Source organism: Fomitiporia mediterranea (genome assembly GCF_000271605.1).
Source record: "Fomitiporia mediterranea MF3/22 unplaced genomic scaffold FOMMEscaffold_6, whole genome shotgun sequence".
NCBI lineage: Eukaryota > Fungi > Basidiomycota > Agaricomycetes > Hymenochaetales > Hymenochaetaceae > Fomitiporia > Fomitiporia mediterranea.
The window spans coordinates 834,388-851,164 of record NW_006760391.1 but is presented as its reverse complement, the minus strand read 5'-3'; the positions used below and the strand labels follow the sequence as shown (position 1 = coordinate 851,164).

At 47.3% G+C, this 16,777-nt stretch overlaps 6 protein-coding genes across 6 annotated transcripts; 4 read left to right on the top strand and 2 right to left on the bottom strand.

The window, feature by feature from the left end:
* Positions 1 to 511: 511 nt before the first annotated feature.
* FOMMEDRAFT_146546 (uncharacterized protein) lies at positions 512 to 2,212 on the bottom strand. Its single transcript, XM_007266308.1, has 6 exons — positions 1,834 to 2,212; positions 1,674 to 1,776; positions 1,351 to 1,615; positions 1,229 to 1,298; positions 846 to 1,165; positions 512 to 775 (listed from the first exon to the last, which is right to left on the bottom strand). The coding sequence occupies exons 1-6, from the start codon at positions 2,163 to 2,165 to the stop codon at positions 636 to 638; spliced, it is 1,230 nt and encodes a 409-aa protein (XP_007266370.1). The 5' UTR covers positions 2,166 to 2,212; the 3' UTR covers positions 512 to 635.
* A 192-nt stretch (positions 2,213 to 2,404) lies between these two features.
* FOMMEDRAFT_122658 (SET domain-containing protein) lies at positions 2,405 to 5,472 on the top strand (the record flags this gene model as incomplete). The annotated part of the gene is made up of 11 exons (XM_007266307.1): positions 2,405 to 2,524; positions 2,589 to 2,775; positions 2,832 to 2,912; positions 2,994 to 3,055; positions 3,111 to 3,434; positions 3,486 to 3,557; positions 3,616 to 3,839; positions 3,905 to 4,115; positions 4,188 to 5,186; positions 5,249 to 5,321; positions 5,385 to 5,472. The coding sequence occupies 9 exons, from the start codon at positions 2,408 to 2,410 to the stop codon at positions 4,449 to 4,451; spliced, it is 1,542 nt and encodes a 513-aa protein (XP_007266369.1). The 3' UTR covers positions 4,452 to 5,186; positions 5,249 to 5,321; positions 5,385 to 5,472.
* Positions 5,473 to 6,156: 684 nt separating this feature from the next.
* Positions 6,157 to 7,382, top strand: FOMMEDRAFT_155984 (alpha/beta-hydrolase; the record flags this gene model as incomplete). The annotated part of the gene is made up of 6 exons (XM_007266306.1): positions 6,157 to 6,245; positions 6,302 to 6,494; positions 6,552 to 6,688; positions 6,754 to 6,764; positions 6,828 to 7,071; positions 7,133 to 7,382. The coding sequence occupies 6 exons, from the start codon at positions 6,157 to 6,159 to the stop codon at positions 7,380 to 7,382; spliced, it is 924 nt and encodes a 307-aa protein (XP_007266368.1).
* Positions 7,383 to 8,931: 1,549 nt separating this feature from the next.
* FOMMEDRAFT_28368 (uncharacterized protein) lies at positions 8,932 to 11,082 on the top strand (the record flags this gene model as incomplete). Its single annotated transcript, XM_007266305.1, has 4 exons — positions 8,932 to 10,377; positions 10,436 to 10,548; positions 10,595 to 10,948; positions 11,007 to 11,082. The coding sequence occupies 4 exons, from the start codon at positions 8,932 to 8,934 to the stop codon at positions 11,080 to 11,082; spliced, it is 1,989 nt and encodes a 662-aa protein (XP_007266367.1).
* A 156-nt stretch (positions 11,083 to 11,238) lies between these two features.
* Positions 11,239 to 13,335, bottom strand: FOMMEDRAFT_122654 (Metallo-dependent phosphatase). The gene is made up of 8 exons (XM_007266304.1): positions 13,126 to 13,335; positions 12,980 to 13,050; positions 12,797 to 12,921; positions 12,598 to 12,727; positions 12,474 to 12,530; positions 12,333 to 12,414; positions 11,956 to 12,250; positions 11,239 to 11,826 (listed from the first exon to the last, which is right to left on the bottom strand). The coding sequence occupies exons 1-8, from the start codon at positions 13,290 to 13,292 to the stop codon at positions 11,806 to 11,808; spliced, it is 948 nt and encodes a 315-aa protein (XP_007266366.1). The 5' UTR covers positions 13,293 to 13,335; the 3' UTR covers positions 11,239 to 11,805.
* Positions 13,336 to 14,050: 715 nt separating this feature from the next.
* Positions 14,051 to 16,507, top strand: FOMMEDRAFT_167845 (uncharacterized protein; the record flags this gene model as incomplete). Its single annotated transcript, XM_007266303.1, has 8 exons — positions 14,051 to 14,098; positions 14,158 to 14,356; positions 14,413 to 14,593; positions 14,647 to 14,926; positions 14,991 to 15,326; positions 15,396 to 15,491; positions 15,602 to 15,773; positions 15,838 to 16,507. 8 exons carry the CDS (start codon positions 14,051 to 14,053, stop codon positions 16,317 to 16,319), a joined length of 1,794 nt encoding a protein of 597 aa, XP_007266365.1. The 3' UTR covers positions 16,320 to 16,507.
* Positions 16,508 to 16,777: the final 270 nt, after the last annotated feature.

Sequence of the window (16,777 nt, the reverse complement as noted above, 5' to 3'; positions counted from 1 at the left end):
TTTCCATGATTAAAGTTTTTGAAGGGGTCTTGCGCTGGTGTTGCTGGCGCCATGACGGAGGTCTAATCGTCAAAGCTCGTTCCCTCCTCGATCATGAAGCGAGATTATAAACGGTAGATGATTATAGGAGCGATAGGAATATGAACAGGGCTGTACTGGTCGCATGTGCTTGCTTGCGGGAATGCTGCGGCCTGATGCATCATAACACAGGTCTCATTTCCCACACGATTTGTACGGACGGGCGCTTATTTGATAATCACCTCCACCAAGATGCCCGTCTGTTTCTCAATGAGTCAATATATGGCGACGGCACCTATCCCACTCCAAGTGCTTCATGGCGGGGGATATTTATTCTTATCCCGCGAATGTGGCAATGTGCTATCTCCGAGACGCAAATGGCAAAATGGCATTCCGGATGGCAAACCGGAGCGAGTAGGAGAAGCATCCGACAAAGTTCCAGCCAGTTACGTTTGACTTAGATACTTTTATGGTCCCGACGATCACTCGGTACCGCATTCTACTAGCCAATATATAGATTAATAGACAAATCGTTTACATACCCTAGCCATAATAAGTGAAGTCCGTACATATCATTGCGCCATACATAAGCGCCCATATAAAAAAGCGCTCATATCCTACTTTCGCCCCTCTTCAAACGGATTCTCGACGTAATCAAGCTCATCTTCGTCTGCATCATGACGAACGTTCGTGTTCGATTGTGGAGGCGAAGTTCCGAGCAGCGAAACAGGGCGTTTAGGTAACATCCCAATTTTGCCTAAAGCAATAGTGACATTGTCAGGTGATGCTTAATTTGAAGTAAATGCCAGAACATGGACTAGACTAACTTGGATCGACATTGCCGGCTGGTGGAGGTCCAGCAGACGGTGGACGCGCAGGAATTCGTTCTGCAGGTGGTACGGAAGTTGTGGAACTCGATGTAACTGACGGTAGTATCTGACCTCCTCCAACGGGGCTAGCCTGAGCCTGAGGAGTAACATCATATCCCACATTGTATGTGTCAACTGAAGGGGGACCGGTGGGTTGACCAGCTGGCATAGTCGAGTATTGGTTATTCTGAGTTTGACTTGGAGGCACTCCTTCTGTTCTAGAAGGAGTTCCAGTTCCCCAGGATGTTTGAGGCGCTGATCCAGACCCAGAAGCATTCCTTTCGGCATAGCATCTCTATTAGGACAATCTGATCCAAACTAGAATACCGAACAATGCCCACCTTGACTGGTCAAACTCTTGCATCTTCGCTTTGACTTTTGACACCAGCGACGAGAATGTCTTTTTCCCGGCTATAAATAAATTTTGAGTTCATGTTCCGGAATCAAAGAGGGCAGAACCTACTCTCCGCAAATTTGCTGAATTGTTCCTGTACCTCTGACATTGTATCCTTACCTCCGCCTCCGTCTCCAGGTGCTTGGGAGTCACCCCATCTGTCCACACCACCAGGATAATATCCTTGTTGCGCACGCGGCTGATAAGGGACGTTCTGGTCACGTCTTTGATCTTGACTGTGTGGATACGGCTGATCTGGATGCCAAGCCGCTTGCTGTTGCTGCTCCTCTAGCAATAATCGGCGAGCAAACTGTTCATCCAACTCGCTCTGCGTCTATATTTAGGGTAAGAAATGTCAGCAGAGATAGAATACTAAGTGGAATGATGCCTACTGGTGCACTGTGATGCTGGGAAACATAGCTTGGATCGCTCATGCCAAGCAGGACATCGGCAGCTCGTTCTTGATTGCCATCTACAGACTCCAACACAGATTGGCTACACAAAAGAGGAACATATTAGACATTTATTCAATTATAAAAACGCACGGCTTACATGATGCCAGTGTCGAAATCAGGAAACATGGCTTTCAGACTCTCGGCCTCTGGTGATATGCGCTCAGTTGGCTGCTCTGGTCCTTGAGGTCGAGCAGGAGTGTCTGGCACAGGTTGTTCATTCAAAGTACTGGTCGCATGATCAGCTTCTGCGCTTGGTGACACATTGGTCGGCTCCTCAGCATGAGTATAACCAGGCGCAGGCGAGGAGATTGATACTGGTGAATCAGCAGACGCGACTGGCTTGTGCGTCTCCGTTTCTGCTGGTTGCTCTGGTATCTGAGTAGGACTCTTCGGCGACGAGGCCCTTTCGGGAGTTTCTGTGCTCGTCATTTCGTTGTCTCGATGAGTGTCCTTGCTGCTCGTTGATGGTGTGTGGTGTGTGCTCGTCGTCGTGGAGAGGAAACTCTGTTTATATTGGCTGCGGGGTACTGCGACGCGGTGCGCGCTTTTGTCAGCTTTCTCACGCATGCTAAACCGGAATGGCTTATTTGTATTTGTAATTTAATTTAAAACTTTAATTACTGCGTGGCTAGATGCGTTTGTTTTCTCTTTCATTCGTCCACATAGAGGACATGGACAACTTCATCAGATGGTTTGTCGAAGAGGGTGGCTGGCTGGATCGAGCTCGAATAGGTATCGTAGACACTCCTAGCCAAGGACGGGCTGCCATCGCTTTACAAGACATACCGGTATGTTCAGTTTTAGATACATCTGTTGTGGTTCAAAGGAATTGTCTCTGAGCTGACATCGTAGGAAGGGCATACATTGTTTAGTGTTCCTAGATCCTTGACGCTTTCAACCCATACATCCGAACTACCCAAATTAATCGGTGAGGCAGCGTGGAAGTCTCTGCGGCTCAACAAAGGCTGGGTGGGTCTCATATTATGCATGATGTGGGAGGAATGCCGCTGGACGGACTCCAAGTGGTGTGGATATTTTAGTTCGTTCCAATTTTAGACCTTCTTGTATGGAGCTTACTCATAACAATTACCAAAGATATTTTACCAAGGGCCTTTGATACACCCATGTTTTGGACTGGCGATGAACTTAAAGAATTAGATGGAACCGATGTGCTAGGTATGTGCATACCGTAACGTATGATTGAGCGCAGATGCTATTTGTACCCTGTCGACTGAGCGAATTTCTGTGTTGCTCCAGGTAAAATTGGCAAGGAACAAGCGGAACGAGACTATTATGAGATACTCAACCCTGCAGTCCGGGTATGGTTTTCTTCTCACGACGACCAGGATACACTCACTTATTTTCGATCCACAGACACGACCGGATCTGTTTGACCCGGGTCACATAGCGTCTTTTTATTCACTAGAGAATTACCACGTTATGGGAAGCCGCATTCTCTCGCGAAGCTTCCATGTCGAGAAATGGAAAGAGCAAACACCTGGATCTCAGAGTCGAGCTAGTTCGGAGCTGCACGAGAATGGTGACTGTATGGATATCGACGATGAATCAAGTAACTTGAGCGCTGTTGGAGCCGAAAACGGTGGTGACGATGACAGCGATGATGAAGCGGAAAACCCATCGGACATTGCCATGGTGCCGATGGCAGACATGTTGAACGCTCAATATGGTTCGGAAAATGTAAGCGCGTTTTACTCGGCTTTCCATATTATTTTCACGTGTTGCTATAAGGCGAAACTTTTCTACGAACCAACACACCTAAATATGGTCTCAACAAAGCCCATTAGACGGGGCGAACAAATTGTACGTCAATTCATTGCAGTTCCAACGACAATTCGCATTAATAGGCAGTGCTCCGAAGTACAACGCATATGGAGACCTACCTAACTCTGCTTTGCTTCGCGAATATGGACACGTCGATTTAGTTCCATTACCGGGTGTACCTTGGAAAGAAGGGAACCCCGCCGATGTCGTTGAGATACCCGCGGACCTCGCTCTACATGCCGTTTTGTCAAGCCAGGCCCGCGTTGACGCCGAATCATTAAAGGAGCGAATAGACTGGTGGCTTGAGGAAGGTGGAGATGAGTAAGGATGCGCATTCCGTTCTCTTCATCGACCTAATTGGCGCTAATCTGGACTTTGTGATCCAGTGTTTTCGTGCTGGGGACAGATCTAGAGCTTCCCGATGTGATGATATCTTTCTTAAAACTCCTTTTACTGTCAAAACTGGAATGGGAGAAGGCACGCTCCAAGAGTAAACCACCGAAACCAAAACTCGATATGGACTCGAAACTGCAGACCTTTCCCCTCGTACTCGGAATGTTAGAGAGGCGCCTAGCGAAATATCCGACTACACTTGAGGTGATTCCAACTTCTTCATCTCCTTGAGCTCAAATAGTCTCCGAAGGAGTTTGACTAACCCAAACCATCCAGCACGACGAAGCCCTCCTATCTGGGCAGACTTCACTTCCATATAACGTACGAAACGCTATAATCGTTCGGATCGGAGAAAAACACATCTTGGTAGGGTGTATGTCGAAGGTGCGCGCGTCCCTAGAGGAAGCACAAATGGCTGTTCGGAATGGCATTCGGCCCGAGAAACAATTGAGGCACCAGAATAGCGTGGGGAACCAGAAGAAGCGGAAGAGGGGTGATATAGACGAAGAGGAGAAACCTCGGAAACAGTCCTGGCGCTAGAGTGCTGCAGCGCGGCACAAACATCGCTTTCAACAGTCATGATATTTATTCAGGTTCTCTTTTTGGTGGAGGTAACATTCAAATGTGTTGTATTTCTCAGATCATAGAACGTACCGGTCTAGATCTGTTTGCCACCTGACCTCGCGTGGAAGAGGTAAGCCGTTCGTGCCGTGGGCAAATCTCTTTGATGGCGCAGTCTACTGCCGGTCGTCAATAAGGGTGATGCTTTTTAAATCATTCATATTCATTCGTATGCTCCGCGCAGCCCTACCCCACAAGCCGCTGATCCTTCAAGAGCCTGCATAAAGGATCAGTTCATAGCCTCGCTTCTTACGGCCAGAGTGACGGGTATAAATGAACTCTTGAGAACTTCATACCTATTGCTTGGTATCGGATACCCCGCGATCGAACAATGTCCACCTCTTCCGCCCAGCATTTTGATGAAGACGAGTTCCCAATCCAGCTCGTGTTCTCTCGCGATGATCCATGCAACACCACGATCTCTCTCAACGAGAAGCCATTATATATTGTCAAGACGAGGCGAGAGACCATCAAGACGAGAACTGGGCGTCCTGACTTGCTCTTTACATCTGATGTCTACACACCGGCTGGTGCACTGGTTATGACGCTCGCTTGGAATGACTCTTCGTCTGATACCGTCACCAGACCTGCACGAGGGCTGGATAATGTGAAGTTGAGCAATTGGATGAAGAAGAGCGTAAACCCGTTTTCTAGGCTCGTCATTTTATACATTACGTTGAGGGTATGTTTCATCGTTGATATTAACGACTCTTCAGCGACACGACTTTCAAGGATATAAACGGGAATACATACAAATGGGACACTAAAGGTCCTCGCAATCAGCACAGAGTATATCCGACTACTTTACAGTTCAGAGTGAGTTGTGCTAACGAAATCCGCATGCACTGATAGCTCCTTGCAGACAAAGCCACCATGATCACGTATTTCGAACGAGCGAATCCGTATGTCAATCTCCAGCAGGGCTACAATTACAACCCCGAACCGACGCCGTCGCGTCTCCATCTTTCCTACGAAGCAGATGCAATGCGCGAAGATGTTTTGCTGAGTTTCCTCATCGTGGAGAGGGAGAGGCGCCAGAGGGATAGGCAGCTTGAGATATTTGCAGATTCTCAAGCCCTTGCTAGGGGTGCAGCTTTCCCAGTGTTATCGAGTAGCCATGTTGGCTTTGCATCATGAGGAACGTATGTTTTTGGTAAGGCTGTGTAATGCTTTGTCTGTTATTCACAATGTCTATTAGGATAAATCGAATATATGTACCTGTGGGCAATAGGAACACGATTGTATGCTCTGCAAGCATAATTTTTTGTACTGTTGGCAGAATATAAGAGAGTATCCATTTTCGAAATATCCCCTCTATTGCGATCTCAGAGCTTCTGGAGTTGGAGACAGGTCACACTACGCAAGCAACTGCTAGAGTTCTGGGTAAGTCGCACTCAGCACTCAGATGACTCAGTTAGCAGATCTACTCAAACGTGATGTGATTTATTCACAAGTTTTTTGAAATAGCTTTATGCTTCACGCTAGTGGTGGTGCGGGGACCTTTCATGCCGTACGCGAATTCTCCAGCGCTCATTGACAGGAACTTCCTGTCCATTTTGTGAACATCGTGACTAGTACCGCATCTTGCCGGCATAACGTTAACAATATGGATGAAACATTAGCTATGCCCCGGCCTGCATTTATCGTCCGAGCCACCGCCCCTTTCCGGTCCTTGGAATTCGCCATCGCACATCCGAGCTATCCGAACGTATTGTACCGAGGTATAAATATCTGGATAAACGGGAATGAGACGCATGTGTTCCATTGAGCCATTTCTACGCCATGTCCGAGTTTCCATCTAGCCCGAAAATTCTTGTCTCCTCCGACGGAACAAAGATCTATGCAGATGCTTCTGGAGACACAAGTAAACCAAGCATTATCTTCGTCCATGGACTAGGCCTGAGTGGTGCTGTGTTCGACAGGATCTTCTCGGACAAACGGTACACCGAGCACTTTTATCTGGTGCGTCATAGTAATGTTGTATACTCAAGAGAAACTTCTCATGCCATTTATCTGAAGGTTCGTTATGATATGAGAGGCCATGGACGAAGCGGCAAGCCAATCAATGGGGAAGGTTACGCTTCAAACCTCTTTGCGGACGACTTTGCAGTCGTCATGAAAGCATTCAACCTACACAAGCCCGTTTTCGTCGGATGGTACGTTGTAATAATACTTTTCCTTGGCCTGCGTATCATGCACTGACGGAACAATTTTCTTACAGGAGTTTCGGAGGTTTGCTTGCATGTTTCGCTTAGACATGTCGCGAGCCACTGATGGATACATCTGCCTCTGAAGCGACTATCCCCGTCGACATTGCCACTAACTTCTCCGACATCCCTCTCGCTGATGTCATCTACCTCTGCGGCGTGCCATACACTAGCTCAATTGTTCAACAAATCGCAACTCCCGAAATACTCAGTTTGGTCCCGGGCCTTACTTCTGAAGACTCCGTTGTAACAGCCTTGTCCATCACACGCGAGTTTGTCGACTTGCTTTTCCTCGATGCCACGAAAATTCCGTGGGAACTGCTAGTCCTGTGGTTCGGTACGACTGGACTACAACGTCCTTTAGTCCGCCAACTCTTTATATCCCGCGAACAGGACACATCACGATTCTTTGAGCTCGGGAAACAAGGATTTCTGCTATTTGTTTCTTGGAGGAGCATACGACAGGCTGATTATGAGCAATGTCGTTGCCGATAAGATGCGTCCGTACTTCAAGAATCTGGAAGTTCATTTAATTGAGAAGGGTGGAAGCCATGCTGTCTTTTTCGAGAACCAAGATGAAACGATGGACAAAATCATAGACTTCACCCAGAGAGTCAATGGCCATGAGAATGTGTGTTCATAATGCTTAATCTCAACTGTCTGACCATCAGGATCCTCACGAGTCCTTTCCCTTCTGCCAGTGACTTGACAGGAAATTCAGGGGCAGAAATCGTGTGTATGATGGTCAATATTGTAAATTAGCATGCTTACAACCAAACCTTCATCAGAATTGAACGAACACTACTGAACAGCCCATGATGTCAATATTAGCCTTGATTCGTTACATCTTAAGCCTTGTGCATCACCACATTAATTTTTGAATGTGAGTCACAAATAAAGAAGGTAAAAAGGAATTGGAAATTGCAATACTTGTCAAACAAACCAAGTGCTGCTCGAAAATTGGGGAAAGAAAAGGGATATCTTTGGAGCCACTAATACCAGCGCATTTTCCATTAAGACAGTCTACAGCTTGTGCTGAGAAAGGCTAGTCCACTGTTCAGTCTTGATCAGAACTGGTCCACAGTCAGCCTCAACGAATCTCCTGTTCTTTGAGAAAGGACTGGGTTAAAGACACTTTACTCGGAGATAAACTTGCTAGACATACATGTTCGATTTGAACATGCGGAAGTTGCAGGATGTTCGGTCACTTGCTAGGTCACGTGGTCGAGGATCGCATTCCTTCAGCCTCAGAGAAAACACAAAATACCCCCCAAAAATAAAACAATTGCTACCACATCTATATATCATTTATTAAGGACCAAACATACTTCAAAATCTTCTCTAAGACTACCAAATTGGTAGACTGAAGAAAAAGACAAAGAAAAGACGAAAATACCACTTAAATGACAGTATTAGTATTTGTGCTAGTGATACTGTGATAGCCTATTCATTTTGCTATCCTTCTTTTCGTCAAAACTTACTACGCTACATATGACTCTTTCTATAATTACTGTACTATTCAGAGGATAGCTACTATGAGAATAGCATCTCTTCCTGTGTACATCTCTATCCTAATAGTATACAGTTGGAAGGGCATGGAGTGCTATTACACTAGTAGTTCCCTGAATATGCTGGACAGGGATTTTGTATTTAGGTAGTTTACCCTGTTATGTACATTACAGTAACCAGCAGCACCAGCGTTTCTTTTTAGGGACCTATGCTGGGAAATATACCATACCATACCATGTTACCAAGTCGTTTACAATTCACCTCGGCTAGATCAATTCCTCTTTCGTTGGTAAGTGACTTAGAATTATGCTGACAGATACATTGTAACAGGAACGCTTCTTATCTTACAAAGGGCCCTCGAACTGTAAGCAGACGAATACAGTTAATTTCGGTTACAGTCAGAAATGGTAGACTGCCCGATCACGTGAATCACATTGTGCCGATCCTTCTACATCGCTTTCATATCTTTCATTCATCTCCGAATTTCCCATCCAACTGCTTGTCATTCTCTTATTTTTCCACCTTAAATTTGTCCCTCTTTTTACCTTGCACATTTACTTCACCAACAAATTCTTGGATATCGTCCAGTGCTTCGTCTCACCGGCAACAACCTCCCTCTCATCTGCGTCAAATCTGAAGATCTGGAGTGGCACTATCTTACGTGCTCGTCATCTTGATTTACTATGCCGCCAGTTTTTACCGAAGGCAGCAAAGCATCAGAGGTCAAGAGTACTTGTTCAGGAATCTGCACACCTCAAATCGTTTTAGGCTGCGTCATCACTTTCGTTATACTCATTTCTTCCGTACCCGTCATAATATTCAGAAGAAAAATTGCACGCAAGTTTACTTCTCAACGGATCAAGACGCATTTAACCACTCCTCGCGCGACTGCAACTCCTAGACTGCCTTTGAACTCGATATACATCGCTAGAGTCGATTACTATTTGCCCATTAGTGACACTGTACTGTCTCAGCCAGCAGTGGAGGACAAGTGTGAAGATAATAGCTCACTCCTTGCGGTGAAAAGTAACAGCGCAGCTTCACTTGTTCCGAGCGCATCTAATAAAGGAGCACCGATACTCTCTTTGCCTTCTCTGTCATCAATGCTAGGCGAGTTCACCGCTTACGCAGACGCCATTGAACTTGAAGTCCTGACTGAAGCTAGACAGTCTTCTAATTGTCTCTTGGACTCTGTCTTTTCTTCCATGGACGTAAACGCTCTGTCCTACACTGAACTGCCCAAGTGTGCTTCTGTCTTGAAAGTGGTCGATCCGACTTCGCCGGAGGACAACATAACTCACTCATCGTCGGCTTGCGTGCCGAGCTCACCAGAACAGCAGCCAATGCAGCCAATGCAGCCTGCTCCTGTGTTGCCTGCTCCTGAGGACCTGGTGACGAAATTAGTGTCTTTTCGAAGTAAAGGTATTAGCAAGAGCGAGAAAAGTCGGACCGAAGAAAGTCAAGATATTGTCGTTGGCTCTTTTCAGGGTGCTGGTATCGAACTCTCGCTCGCCGGCCGGAATGAAGATGTTGAAGAGATCAGTACATCACAACTTGTCCCAGCAACAACTTCGTGGTCTATCATTATCGACTCTTCTTCAACCCTCGCCTCTATGTTGGGTGCCAAGCTTGCAGAGTTCCCTCCAGTCCCTCCTCTGCCACCACTAAGCTTTACATCTGGATACGTTGTCACTTTCCAATCTGAGTCATCCCTGAGCTCGTTGATCACCAGCTCCATCTCTTCGACCAAGATTCTCGACATACGTATCGAAGACTTTCTTCCTCGCAGGCGACTAAGCCTTCCGTATTTAATTGGGTGGTTTGGTCGACCTGATCCAGGAGAACTATGGGACGAAGAAGACGATGTGCTCTTCTCTTCTCGTCTTCCTCAGAAGCCTATCGACTTCTCTAAGCCTATCCGGCACACGTGGACAGCAGGCTTCAGTTACAGCAATTCCAACAAGGGGGAGTTATGGGACGATGATGACGATCGCCGATTCTCATATGATGGCAAGCCAATGACATTTGAAACGTTTGCTTCGTCATCGATCCTTAATTTAAGGAGTGACGATGCCTATGTCGGTGATCTTCCTAGTTTGGATACGAGCAGCTCAATCTCTCTGGTTCGGGTATGTAACATGAGGCAAACTCAAGGAATTACAGATGAAACGGTGGATCGGACTGTAGGTTGCTCAGAGTCAGAAGACGATCACGGTTTCATCGATTCGGGATTTGCGGAAGGCGACTTCGACTTTGTATGTGGCAAGGAAGACACGATCAATTCAAATTCTTTTTGTGAGGTAAGCTCTCCCTTACTAGCAATCGGATATAGCCACTGATCCATAGGGTCGGGAAGGCATTGATGGGATCGGAAGTATGGTCGTCGTCGACATCATCATCCCTGCATCTTCTGTCGTTTGAGGATCTGTCTGTCAGCATCAGCACGACGACGATGGCAAGAGGACCAATTTGCCTTTCTAAGAGTGCATGCTCGAGTCTCATGTCGCTTGTGAGCGTGTTGGACAGCACCATTCACTTTGTGGATCCCGCGCACGCGTTAAAGTTTGATTTTGAGTATGAGAATCTCGAGAAGACGACGTTTGAAGAGGAAGACGCTTTTGAGGATGACATGGACCTTGAACCTGGCTTCTCGTATTCTTCCCGCATTATCTCGGTTAATTATCCTTTCGTTTTTGAGGCGTGTGTTGGTTAGTGTTTCATTTGAGTTTGTCATTTCTTGATTCGACTTCTTTGGGAGCTGGGATTCGCTCATACCGTTGGGAGAGATACCCCGACTCGGCGACAACGCCACTGCCAAATACACTGTGGGGTAAAAATACATAACATCGATTTTCACACTATTTTCGTTCAACCAACGCCCTTGGTCTACCGTTCCTTTCTCCGCCGTTTACGGGACCCTTGTGGCTTTACTACCACCCATTGTTGACATCAATGTTAACAGTCACAATTTGACTTACTTGCTATCTTTGATTATTGTTCGCACATAACCGTGTCATTGTCAGAACTCTATACCTTCTACGTTCGGACCAAATAAGAATAATTGTGATGCTCCTCAGACATGAACAGCAACCTGAATCTCGTCGGTAGGAGCGGACCTCTAGTAACAGTCTGCCTAGCGGGGATGCCATAGTGGCTACTGGCCTGGAATTGTGTTTGCTTGTGTGTCGGAGGTAAGATGCTATTTAGTGATGCCACTTCCGACGTGTGTCATCACATGCGGAGAAAATGCCGGACAACGATGGAGTGAAGGCGTAAGCAAGACGCGGGAAGTCACCATATGGTCGTGTAAACTCAGCGGAGAAGCCGCGAACGCGAAGTTGACTGAGTGCCCCATTCTAGGAAGCGCGGACTGCTCGAGGTAACGCAACTCGTGGTGCGTGGTGTCCAATTCCACGTCTAGCTCCGTCATTGTAAGCTTTTAGTGTCGAGCTAAGAAGCATATACGCAGCCATATGATTGGTTGGACATATGGACGGCCTGCTCGCTAAGATGGCGTGCTCACGTCCATCTCAAGCTTTTTAGCTTTCATTAGTCTTTTATAAGAAGTATTCCGGGAGCTACGTCGCAGGAACAGAAGCGCAAGCGAGAAGGCAGGTACACGCCAACAAAAACAAAATATAAGGAAAACAATCAATAGTCAGCAAACAAGGGGACCAACAGAAGTTGTGTTCGTTCAACAAACTCACCTTATTGCCACCGTTCTGCATGAGCTGTTGTTGCCCAGGTCCGTCGCGTTCGTTCTCCGGCGCCGCTTCGAAAACGTTAAAATGCATACCGCCACCAGGTCCGACTTCCAAGATACTTGCAGAGTTCCCGCATCGATAACAATAGTTAGGCGCGGACCAAACCGTCGACAGGTGATTCTCGAATAAGACGCTAAAGCCTTCCATGCAAAGTTGGTGTGCACGGAGGATATGCGACATGTTATTGATATCTAAGAATTTGCGTACGACACCGGAGCCAAACGTATACCCGGCACCACTAGTAAATATGGTAAAGAAAAGATGAGTGAAGCGAATTACTTTTACACTAATTTTGTGTGCTGGGAGAAAATTCAACTAACCGGGGTGAGATGGCAAAGTCTTCTTTGTCGGGGTCTGGATCCGACCAAACTAAGTCTGCCATTGGACCTTCGTGTGGGATTTCTGATACGCGATGTCAAGTGCTGACCAAGGTGTACAGGCATTTAGCATACGACACACACCTCGGAATCTATCCACTACTTTAATCTGGTCAATCGAATGAATGGACGGTGATAACCCTGCACTCGAACGAAAAATAGTCAGATAAAAATATAGTGATGACTATGATGACCTGACGTTCCATACCTCCATGCACGCAGAAAATTTGGTCGTCAATGACAACTGACAGCGTCAGGAAATCAAACATGTCCGTGAAGTATGTCCATACGTGTGCGGAGCCATATTTTCGGACGCATTCGGTGTAAAAGCCATAAGACTAACGGGCCAAAGGTACGTATAGCATAAGGCCAACTATTCAGCACGACAGCGACAGCACAGCGCGCACCTGGGTCACGGCTCTCGATTCATGATTACCCCGGATTAATTGCACCCTATCAGGGTAACGTAACTTGAGGCAAGTAAGGAGCGATATCGTCTCGACACTAAACAGACCACGGTCGACATAGTCGCCTGTCATACAAGCGTCGAGATAAGCAAGCACGAAGCCGAAATGAAGTGACAAACGGACCGAGGAACAGGTAGTTCGTATGCGGAGCGTATCCGCCTATCCGAAAGATCTCGACAAGGTCATAGAATTGACTGGAAGAAGCATTCAGTATGCAAGCCTCGAGAAGCGGGCGAGTGGTGATTGCCGCAATTTAGCTAAACACTTACCCATGAATGTCTCCGACGACAGTAACGGGAGCACTGACATGCACGACGTTTGACTCACGCATCAAGACCTCCTTCGTCTTCTCGCAGATTTCACGGAGGAGCGCCTCGTGCAAAAGCTGCTTGCGTAGTAGTTGTTCGATACATGCATCCAAATTGAATGGAGCCATTTGGTGCGGCCAATGTTGTTGTTGTATTCCACCTTGTCGTCGCTGTCGTCCGTCGAGCAAGCAATCTCTGAAAGGAACGTTGTACGCGTCTCGTGATCTCTGACTCGAATTCGGAAGCAAAAACACGTAATATTTTATTACGTATGATGAACCTTATTTTTGTCTCTGACATTCAGCTCGTAGATATCTCAAAATCAACGCTATAAATTACTTGCTCACAGCGATTGCTGCATTACGAGGATATTGAAAATCGGATAATCGATCTCAGTTGGAGCGTGGCACTGATTAAGATAGCTGAAATCCATTTAGATTGTTGGACCAATGGCTAGAGAGACATGCTGTGAACTTGAGGTCAGTATATCGGTGAATAGTTCATCAGTCGAGCGCGAAGGTCTGATGATGCGGACTGATCTGAATGAGTCCGGCCTAGATATGAGAGCGTGAAGCACGGAGCCGATTTATTTTGACTGATGGTGTTCTTTATGACTTGTATTGCTGCTGCCTCCCTGGCGTATATCTAGCCAGTAGCGTCTTGCAGTCTAAGGTTGTCGGGTGAGTCGGGTAACACATTGAAAGATGGATAGTGAAACGTCAACCGTATCATTGAATTTAATAATGACCACAAGGATGCACCAGAAAAAAGGACATTGGTCCTTTGAAAGCTCCGGATCCATCAACCGAAAATGCTTTCGAGCATGGGGTTTGCCTATCTGAGGACTGTAGCGTGTAAATAGGTCGAATTCAACATTCCTGAGCCAATGTATCATTCACATGACACTTCACTAGAAGGATCTCGTTCAGGTCTGGTAGGCATGTTAGCAAGAGGTAATCCTTGTGTTAAGAACCTTTCTGAACATTTATTAAGGGGCTTGCAGCCAATGCGGTGCATTCGGAGATTAAAGACCGGATCACGGTGACGATAATGGAGTCGATACGCCCGATCAAAAAAAGCTCAGTGTATTCAACGGTGTTTTGCGTACTCGAGGTCCGGCAGCAGCTAAGGACGGCACTAGAGCGCGATTTCGAGTCGCATGTTTCACTAGAATGCAAAGCCGAGGATGATTGTGTCGAGAAGTGATAAGCCCCGAAGGTACGGAAAAGCCGCCGTGCAATACCACAGTTGTGCTGGGAGATCAGGAGAAAAACAGAAGACTGCTTTCCGCGACGGGATTATCGATCATCAAGAAGACGGGTATTTTCATAAGTTTGTGGAAGCTCTTGCGCAGTGACGTGATGGTTTTGAAGAATACAGTTGATAAATTCGCGAAGCTCGAAGACCGAGTGTTTCAAGATCTTGTCTCGTAAGTGTTCTTTTTCGCGGCGGGTGTCACGGTGGTGTATACGCTATACAAAGCACCGAAAAGGATAAAGAGAATCGTGCAGGCAGACGACGCGGGAAGAAAACTAACCGAGAGAATCATGTTCACGAAGAACTTGACTACGAGTGTCTTCCAACATTGCGTTTCATACAAACGCACTTTGACTTTCATTGTTCGCTGTCTTTCTGCTCAGAATTAGGCGTTCTGACACGTGCACGCCGGGATTCGGGGCTTGGAAGATGCTACAGAAAAGGAAATGGCACGTCGAAAGACGCCCATTCGCTGTCGGTGCGGATGTCAGGACCTTCGAAGGCTGTTCGCCGGAGGAATATCAACAATGCAAATTAAAAAAATGGGCCCAAAAATGCGAACTGATCAGAGCGGCGTCAAATATTCTGCAGCAGCACGATTGGCCGAGGACGCCACAGCACGCGTTTGGACGTGTTTTGAACTTAGCCCTGACAACCTGCGTCCGAGCCAGTCGTTGCCTTGCATTCTGCCACCATGTACGCTCCAGCTCAGTGCACGCCTACTCGGGCTCTCGTGCACAGAGCATTACTTTATGACGAAACTGGCGCTTTATTGCCGTCTGTCTGATGCATGTGCCAAATTCAGCGAGACGATATCCTTCCGCGCCTCCATCAGCTTACCCCGCCATCGCGCCTGCCGTCCTCGCTTGTCTGCCTGGACTGAACATGCATCGTGTGCCACGCCAGTGCGATGCGAAATGTCAGCCCGAGGCCCCATGCACCCTTTGATTTATCAATCGGCCTCGTCTGTCTAGTCCGCTTCATCCCGAAATTTATCTCCTCACTCAATCATGGACGCCGGCTCTGCGTATAAGAAGTCCTCTTCGATGGGATTCTCGGATTCACCAAGAGTTCGCTGCTCTCACCTGCCGTCCAAGTCATATCCTTTCTCTCTCCTTGCAGATCCGCTTCCTGATCGTCCATCATGAACAACCATCCTGCATACTCTAATAACAGCCAGACTGCTCAGTATTATCCCTCAAACCAGCCCCAGCCCCAGCATCTGCCTCACTACTCTTCATCATCTCAAGCACAGGGTTATCATCCTTCCCAGAGCGCAATGTCTCAATCTACGTACGCCTACTATCAGGAGCAGCAAGGCTACGGCCATGCCACTCCAGTCCAGTCAAACAGTATGCTTACTTTCTTGCTTGAATGTATCATAACCTGAATGAGCCCCTCTCTGTCCGATATCAGCTGCGACTCCAATGCCATCATCTTACGCATACCAAGGATACTCCGCTCATCCCGGGCATGCGACTATTCCGCAAACAACGGGCGGACTTCATCCATCACAAGCTGCTTTCCCTCCCACCCAACAACCGGCATATTCTGGCTACAGTAGCACGAGCTACGCCCAGGCATCGCCGCAACTGTATTCACAATACCCCGAGCATGGGCAAAATGTTGCAGCAGCATATGCTCACCAACGTCGTAGTTCCTCGTCCACAGGCTGCTCTACGCCGTCGCCGCAGCCGTCGTCGTCCTCAGACCGCTTCCCATGTCCCAATTGTGATAAATCCTTCACACGTAACTTCGACCGCAAACGACACATGGAGATCCATCTCCCAGGGAGCTCAGGGAGCAACCGCTGCCGTTACTGCCAGAAGGACTATAGTCGGCCCGATTCATTGAAGCGGCACCTCGACAATGGCTGCGAGAAGAAGCCACGCTCGTGAGGGCGCGCCGGACATGTTCTCCAAATTTTCACTTTTCTCTCTCGGCATCTTTCTTGCACGCTCTCGGGCGGTTTGCAAGTCACTTTCTCTGCTATCGTCCATCCTCGCGCTCGTCGTATATTTATTTGGGCCTCGTTCTCTCGCTTCGACGCCCTTCTATGCGTTCACATATTGGTTCCCTTCTCCACAAATAACCTACACCTAATAGCCTTTATGGTAGATGCTCCGCGTTTCTGTACCTTCTCTTCCCTTTTCACACTTCTTCCTGTGCGCCCACGGCCGCAGAAGTACCGCGAGCACTTCCCCTATCTGTTGATACCGTATTTATTATTCGACTTTTTCTCATGATTATAATACTTAACGACGGTCACATTGAAATTCGATGTCGGCATCGTTGTTGAACATTCATTTAATCTAGAATCGGTGCCTTTGCCGTTGTCTCCCCCTTCATGTTCAAG